The sequence below is a fragment of the Corvus cornix genome, chromosome 4, assembly GCF_000738735.6.
Source record: "Corvus cornix cornix isolate S_Up_H32 chromosome 4, ASM73873v5, whole genome shotgun sequence".
NCBI classification, from domain to species: domain Eukaryota; kingdom Metazoa; phylum Chordata; class Aves; order Passeriformes; family Corvidae; genus Corvus; species Corvus cornix.
The window spans coordinates 11,009,400-11,017,373 of record NC_046334.1 but is presented as its reverse complement, the minus strand read 5'-3'; the positions used below and the strand labels follow the sequence as shown (position 1 = coordinate 11,017,373).

General features: G+C 41.7%; 1 protein-coding gene across 1 annotated transcript in view; it reads left to right on the top strand.

The window, feature by feature from the left end:
• Nucleotides 1-1,476: 1,476 nt before the first annotated feature.
• Nucleotides 1,477-7,974, top strand: part of MGAT4D (MGAT4 family member D) — a 35,982-nt gene continuing 29,484 nt past the window's right edge. The window contains exon 1 of the mRNA XM_039550336.1: nt 1,477-1,583. Coding sequence (XP_039406270.1) covers nt 1,493-1,583 — 91 coding nt within the window. The 5' untranslated portion in view covers nt 1,477-1,492. The remainder of the gene's footprint in view (nt 1,584-7,974) is intronic.

Below are 7,974 nucleotides of genomic sequence, written 5' to 3'. Positions count from 1 at the left end.
CTAAATACATGCTAATCAGGTATGAGAAGGAGGAACATTTTTCTGTATAAAACGTAGGTGGTTCTATTAGAACTGTGTTGCTGTAAGTGGTTCCAGGAACCCCGGTAAATAAGGTATCCGTTCCCTTTATAAACTATGTTGTAGAAGATGTATTTTAAACTGCAACTAATTATTTGTTTTCTTATGGATTGCTGAAGACCTAAAAAGGCAAACAGGTGTGCATGCCTAAATGGAAAGGCACATGTGTGAAGCAAGGTACAGTGGCTGAAGTATAGTACCTTTACCAGTGTAGAGGTACCAGTGTACCATTAGACTTCCATCAGGTTAGATTTTGCAGCTGCTTGCCCTCCTTCCTCTTTAAAGGTAAACTGAAAAGCTTGGTTTATTCACCTGGTTCTATGACTGTGCTAAACGCATGTATTAATTGTACACTACAGCTTGGATTCCTGATACAATCTTACGAGCAATATGCAAACAAATGCCCCACTGGTTTTAAATGAGCAAAATAAGGTTAACCATTACAATGTTGTGCAGAAAAAATTCACATCACCAGAGGTTTATGTCCAAAAAGGAGATAGAGGAGTCCTTGTAACTTTATTAATAAACAAAGGGAGAGGCCATTTCCCATGGGATCTCTCAAAGTGTTGGGAGGACATGGCCCCCTTATTATCCTAATTTTCCCAGCTACATCACCCTCTCCCTATCCCCATTGGCTGAGGTACTTGGAAGGTACAGACTTCCAGACTCTCCGTCTACATGTCCCCCTCAACATGCACACTCCCCCCCTGCCCCCCCTCCCCCCCCCCGCCTTGCATAAGATAGTTCTATTAAGTCTTTATTCTTTTTCTTTCTAAAGTTTGGGAATTTAGCACGACCTTGGCTGAGCAATAGTCCCTAGCAAACATTTTCTGAAACTGATCATTTCTCCCGTTACTTCCTTATCTACAAGTCTCTGGCCCTATTTATACGCAGATTCACAGCACCTGTTTGTAAAGACACATTCATTTTACTACTTTCAGTGTTATGACTTGGGCTAAACAGCACCTGCCGAACTGTCGGTCGTGAGACGTTTTTGCCGTGAAAACACAGCCTATACTTGCCGCAGTCAAGAGGTTTTTCAGTGTGGGTCCGAGCGTCGGGAAGACTGAGGGCAGGGGAGGGCTCTGCCAGGGGCTCTACAGCGGGAATTGGCGTGGGCGCTCGTTCACGAGGCCGGTGTCTCCGGGGAGAAAGACGGGCGGCGGGAGGAGCGGGTGCTCCCGCTGCACTTTGCGTGTCCCTACCGACGGGTCCCCGCTCCTCGGGGAACGCCGATGTGTAGCGGGAGGGCTCGGCGGCCCCGCCCGGAGAGCAGCGCGGTAGGACGTGCCCCGGCCCTCGGCGCAGGGGGTGGGCAGGGCAGGGCGGCGCGGCGCGAACACGCTCGGCCCGCGTTGCCCGGGCGAAAGCGGCGGCGGTGGCGTGGGGGTCGTGTGGGCAGCGCCCGCGGGAGATGCGGCTGCGGCTCGGGCAGGTCCTGCCGGCGCTGTGCCTCTGCGCCGCCTTCCCCCTGCTGTGGTACGCGGTGTGGCAGGGGAGCCGAGGTGAGAGTGGGCGGCGGGGGCGCCCCGTCCCGTCCGTCCGGGGCGCGAAGGGCGAGTGGCGCGGTGGCACCTGCTGTGCCCCTCTCGCCGTGCCGTCGGGGCAGCGAGGCGCTGGCTCCCGCCCCGCTGCGCCCGCCGGACGGCAGCGGGGGCAGTGGGGCCGTCCCGGCCGTCGTGCGGCTCCGTCCCGCCCTGCGGCGGCGAGTCCGGGCAGGGTACGGCCGGGGTTGCGGCGGGGAGCGCGTCGGGTCGCCCCATCCCCTCCCGGAGCTCCGGACCCTCTCGGCTCTCCGGGCTTGCTGGGTAAATGACGAACCTGTGTGGCCCCGAAGCTCGGCCGTGTGTAAGGCTGAGATTGCGGGTCTCCCTTGTTCCCCCGGGGTCATGGCTTAACTGCACCCAAGCACCATCTTGCGAAACAGCTTACAGGATTGGATCCTTGGGCCGTACTTGTCCTATTAAAAATACAACCCTAAATTTAAGAAATAATAAAAGTTTCTTTTAAACTTTTTTTCCTAACTCTTTTTTTTCTCCTTTTCTTCTTACTCTTTTTCTAACAAGCATCTTGCATTAAGATGGAAAGAAAAATCTAAATGTGTTTGCTGTGGCTGTCACTTTTAAAGTGGTTTTGATTTTAATGTCAGGGAGGATAAAGTAGCGTTATCCATCCTGCAACTGTATTTGTTCCTTAACGTACAGTCACTTTTTCCTGTGCATATTTCCAGGACCAGAATGCAGAGAAAACTACCTGAATTTTTGTATTTTATTTCTAAACTTTAAAATGGCACAATGTCTTTTTAATAGGTTATATAGGTGGTACATGCCAGATAGATCTACATAAAGCCATGTCTAAGATTCTCCGAGCCAATATGGGAAAGATAAAACTGATGGTATTTTCCAAAAAGAAATGAGAAGGTGTCTCCAAACAGTATCTCTGAGACTTGGCTTGTTACGGGTGAGGGGGTAGTTGGTTTGGGGTAAGGGAGAGAGAGTGGATCTTTGAGTGCTTCCTACATACACCTTTACAATAGGTTTGGTTTTATAAGTGCAGAAGAATAAGAATAAACCAATTAGTAATTTCTGGGATGAACACAGATAATTTGTGCTAGCAGATAATTTGTTTATATTAATTGTTCCTGTAACAAATAGAAGTGGTGGTAGAGATCATGGCCCCACAATGGCATATTGAATAGTGTGCTGATCCTCCTGCCTTTTAACATTTTTGGTCAGTTATATGGTTGTTTACCTTACAACACTTCATGTTTTCTTCAGTGGCACTCCTGTTAGGAGTGGGGAAGGAAAAATGAAGGGAGTGACTTAGGAGACTAAGGTCCGAGAGATGTCAGAATGAAAGCATTTATCCAATCTGCAGTTACCATCGTGTTGTCTTGTGGCTCATGTTTTGGGACTCCTCATTACTGATATTCCATTTTCATTTCCCTTTCTTTTTGACGTTTCTTTGATGACATTCCATGATGGGCTGTTTTGCTTTGGGATTTTATTTGTTTATGTTTTGTTTGTTTGTTTGGGGGAAGAGGGATAATGTGTGTTGTGGTGTATATGTGTTGTCTTAACTTCTCTTTCCACAGTTTCCTCCTCCTCCACAGCAAAGTGAGTAATTAATTCCTCTCAGATGGTATAATTTTCCTAATTACTATTATTATTAGCACCTGGTTTTTTTAGCAAACTTTTAATTATTGCATATGAGAATATGTACTCTTCAGAGACCCTCTGAAGCTTGGTAAATCTCAAAAATGTGTAAATAAAATAGTTAATATTATTAACTAAAGGATAAAGTAGCAGTACATGGTGAATGACTTTGTATTATGTTTATTTTACTGAAAATATAGTCTTTGCTCTCAAGGGGTGTTAGAAGACAAGCCTTCTACCCATCCAGAAAACCTTAAGAATAGCCAGCCATAGGTAACAACAACAAAGGTTGTTACCTTTTTTCACAGAGAGAGACTCATTGGGAACAAACCCACTAATGCTCTGTTGTTGTCACAGGGTATTTGTTTAAGAAAGTGGTTTGAACTTAATCTTCTGTTCTGAAAACAGGCAGGTATCTCTGCTTAGATGTTGTTAAACCTCTGTTTTTTCTTTCTGCACTGCTGAATTTACTCTCCACTGCCATGCTTAGAGCACTACAGGAATTTCCACTTTTGGTGTATCTCAAACTACCATGTGTGTTTTCTTTTCTAATGCCCTTTTCACTTAGCCCACCAGTTACTGTAAGGTCAAGTACTGTTGCAGCTTGTCAGCTTCCATCTCTTTCCCTCATTTGTCAAATGTTTTCTGGCTCATTTTCTTCCACACATTTGTTAAATCTCCTCTTACTTTTGTTAACTTCTCTGCTCTGCCCATTGAAATGTTTAGACTGCTCTTGATTTTTGACTACAGTCTATCACACTAAGCAGCAGTAGTCTGAAGTATTACCTCAGGTTTCTGTTTAGTTAATTGTTTCTTGGATAGCAGTGATTTTGGGATAGTAAATAATCTTTGTACAATTAGGACGGGGCACCCGAGCTTAGGACTAGTGGTCTTAAGTACTTCTATAACATAAAAAGTACATAATAGCCCTGTTCAGTTTGTCCGCAGTCTCAGAGCCTTTCAGCCTTTGAATATTTGAAGTTTAAGTCGGATATTGGCTCTCTCCTGATTTCTGTGCAAATAAAAATCAATAGCTTAAGCCAGTGACCTTTCAGTGCCTTACAATAAAGGTAGCTTGAGAGATTTGAGTTGAAATGTATTTGCTGTCAATGACAGCAGTAAGTAATTGGCTCTTTGGTGCTGCTTCTGACTATTATGTGTAGCCTGAGTATTGACTTGGAGTTGTGAGACTAAAATCGAGTACACGTAACTTAAACTGGCATAGCAGGGAAGATGCTCCTCACTCATTCACTTAAAAATAAAAGATCAGAATCTACCACAGTCACTAGATTTCAGTTATTGTGGATAAGACTGTATATATTTTAACTATGGTTAGGAAGATGTTTTTATAGTCACTTTTCCCATTGCTTTATAAATATAAGCAAAGGTTTCATACTAAATATACTGATATTTTTGCGGCCAGGAAAAAAAAAAAAAAGATAAAAGTAATTGTGAAGACAACTGGTAATGATCAGATCTTCAGCAAAAGCTAATGCTGTGTCTAAAGTTGCGTGGTGATTCCTTCAGCATCTTCTGGAGTGCTTGTGAACACAAGCTGCTGTTAGTGAGCAATCAGCTGGGCTGCTGCAGCAATTCCTGTTCCATGTCCTGCATGGTTTTGCTGTGAAATTTTTGGTACCTCCCCAGGCCCCAAGCCAAACCCGTCTGAAGCAAACAGTTTGTATTTGAGCATAGGAAAGGCTGTTGTTAGGATGATGCAGATGTTTCTACTTGTGAAACTGAGTTACAATTCACATGTTAATTCATCTGACCAAAATTGTTTGCTCTCATAAAGACACTCTTCATATAGATTTGTAGTTCTGAGGAATAGTATACCATTTACAATATATGTAGTGATTTTCTCACACAGTTTTAGCTATTGTTTTCCATGTAAATACTAATCCATTTAAAAAATCACAGGATATAAAAATAATAAAGTAAGTCTAAGGAGGTAGCAATTTTTTCCCCCACTTGAAAAACAGAAGGCAAAAACACATTATAAATTTGTTATGAATTTACATAAAGTTTCTTCAGAGGAAACAGTATTCCTGAATAAAAAGAAATTTTGGTGTGTTTGCTGAGTAACAGTGAATTTTTTGTAAGTCACAGCAACGAGGTAAATCAGACCATCTCTTATGTGCTTCTTCATGATGCTCTCAAGAGTTACAAGATTAAATCTCTTTGAATTGATTTGTAACATGTTGCTGCCCTCTTCACCTAAATTTATAGGATACTTTGTCCAAGTAAATTAAAAGTAAGCTTTGCTTGGAAGTTAGGAGAAATTGATGCTGAAAATATGCTGTCACAAGGATCTAGGCATGTTAAAATATACATGTTGAGTCAAACATTGTGAAACCTGAATTTCTTTAGTTATTCCTTTGAGGTGCAATGAACAAGAGAGAAACTGTTCATATGATTACATTCACAGAAGTATATGTAAGGATCACCAATTTTTTTGGTATCTACATTTTTAATTTGTTCCACAAATCAGGGGTGGGTGGGGGAGTTTCATCATTGCAAAGGGTTAAAGAGGTATCTCTGATGAAATATTTTTTTTCCCCGTTGAAGTACAGTAATGTACATGCTAGCCCAGACAGCATGATTACACATTTCTTGTATTTCCAGTCATCTTCTGCCTATGGTGTGATTCTTTGTTTCAGCTGTGCAGCCAAGTGAAGGTCTCCAGGAGATTCTATTGTTTGTGATGGAGTTCTTTGCAGGTTTCCTGTCCAGTCCCAACTGGCATACTCTGGCTCAAAGCTTCAATTCAATAGTGGCAAATTGACAGATTTGATAAGGAAGTCTTGAATTGCACTGCTCTCACTTCAGCCAATACAGCTTATCCCGATTTCTGAACATGCAGAAGCCAATCTTCCTGTCTTCTCTAGGACTGCTAGACTGTGTTTAATCACCATTTTTCCCAGCTGTCCCAGCTGACTGGTAGGCTATGTCTTCCCTTCATGTGTACATTTCCTTCCAGTGACACTGAGAGCAAACAGAGGTTATTGCACATTCAGGTTTTGCCCCAACATGCAGTTGGGATGTGGCTGAAATTCACAGAGTGATAAGGAAAGAGTTTTTCCCAGTCCATCAATAGCTTACTCAGTTTCTTTGTGTAGTTCTGCATTTTGGCATTAAAAAAACAAAACAAAACAAAGCCAACATACAACAGCCTCGAATGGTCCACTTAAAGCTTAGTATTTCCTGATGCAAAATTTTATATCAAAATTCGTATCCAAGACTTAGAAGTGTATCCAAGCTGTGTAGTTTTACTGGCTTCTAAGTGTGTAATTTACTAACTGAAGAGTCTGCTGGTTCTTACTGTTATTTCAGGCAGGAGAGTGCCTAAAGAGTAGAGGAACTTAGTCATATATCTTGTGGTACAAAAAGGAGGCCAGTTATTGTTGGGTTTTGCAGAGAAAGGGATAAGGGAGCATGTCAGACCTCTCTTTGTTTGCTGTACAGTGTCTTGTCATAACCTGTACTTAAGTGTAAACATACGACCTTCATGCTTTCCTAGTGTTGTATATTGAGTCTTGAGGAACAGACTTTTGCCTAGAAATACCCTAGTTAGTGGCTAGGCATTTAATTAAATGTATGTGTAATTTAGTAGTTGTTGCTACCTCAGGAAGAGAAGTAAAATATTTGAAATACCAACCAGAACAAAGCAATAGCCATTGCTTGAAGTGAATGAGTACTACCTTAAAACCGAAGTATATCAATTACGGGCAAACACCATGCAATATCCATTCAATGTCTATATTTTTTCACTTATTTTAATAATATTGCTTTCCTATATGGTGATGCTCTGACTGTTTTAAGATCACTTTTAACTACATTCTAATGTAGGGAAAGACTTGAGTCAAAAATGAGGACTGTTTGCCTGAAGAAAATATTATTAGAGTTAAATTGTATTTTCTTTGAAACAAGTTTGCTTATCTATTTTCAGTTAGATACAGTATGTAAATTGTTCAGTAAAAAGTATTCTATGCCAAACCCAAGTCCATGTTCATTAGACAATGGTGTGAGTTTTTAAAATCCAGTTACTAATTTTGATCTGCCTTTAATTCTGTAAGGTGTGTGTTTGTTTTAATACTGGAAGTATTCTGATTCTCTTCCCAGTATGCCCTGTATGGTAATAGAGGAACCCTATCTCCCCTGCCCCAAATTGCTGGCACAGTGTTTTCTTTGATGTCACTGGGTTAATGCAAAGTCCCTCCACTGCCTTGTACCTCCTGATGTAGGCACTGTCAAAGGCGAATAGATGTCTCAAACATTTTGGAAGACACAAATAATACTGTGCTGTAAGACTCTAAACAAAGTAGTTAAAGGTAATGCACATTGTTGAATTTAAGTGTTTGCCTAAGAACTCGCTGTTCTGACCTGAGACAGAGGCATTGTTTGGGGAATTTTTTTCCTTCCTTACTTGGAGAGCACAAAACCTGACCATGCAAAGCATGTAACAAGATTCAAAAAGGTCTCTCAGATCAGTTACGGGGAGATAATAAACTGCCAGGTATTAGTGCAATGCATGCCTCAGTGGTTTAATATGCCTCATTAAGCTGAGCAGTGGTTCCAAGCACAGAGTATGACAAGATCTTTTGCAGTTAGTGTGCTTATATAGTTTTCTTTTAAGGAGGCCATTAATGAAATTTCAGTTTCTAAAAGAAACAGTCTTTAGGTATGATAAACAGTGTAGCTTGTAATCAAGAAATGGGAACAAGATTCACTGCTAGACTTT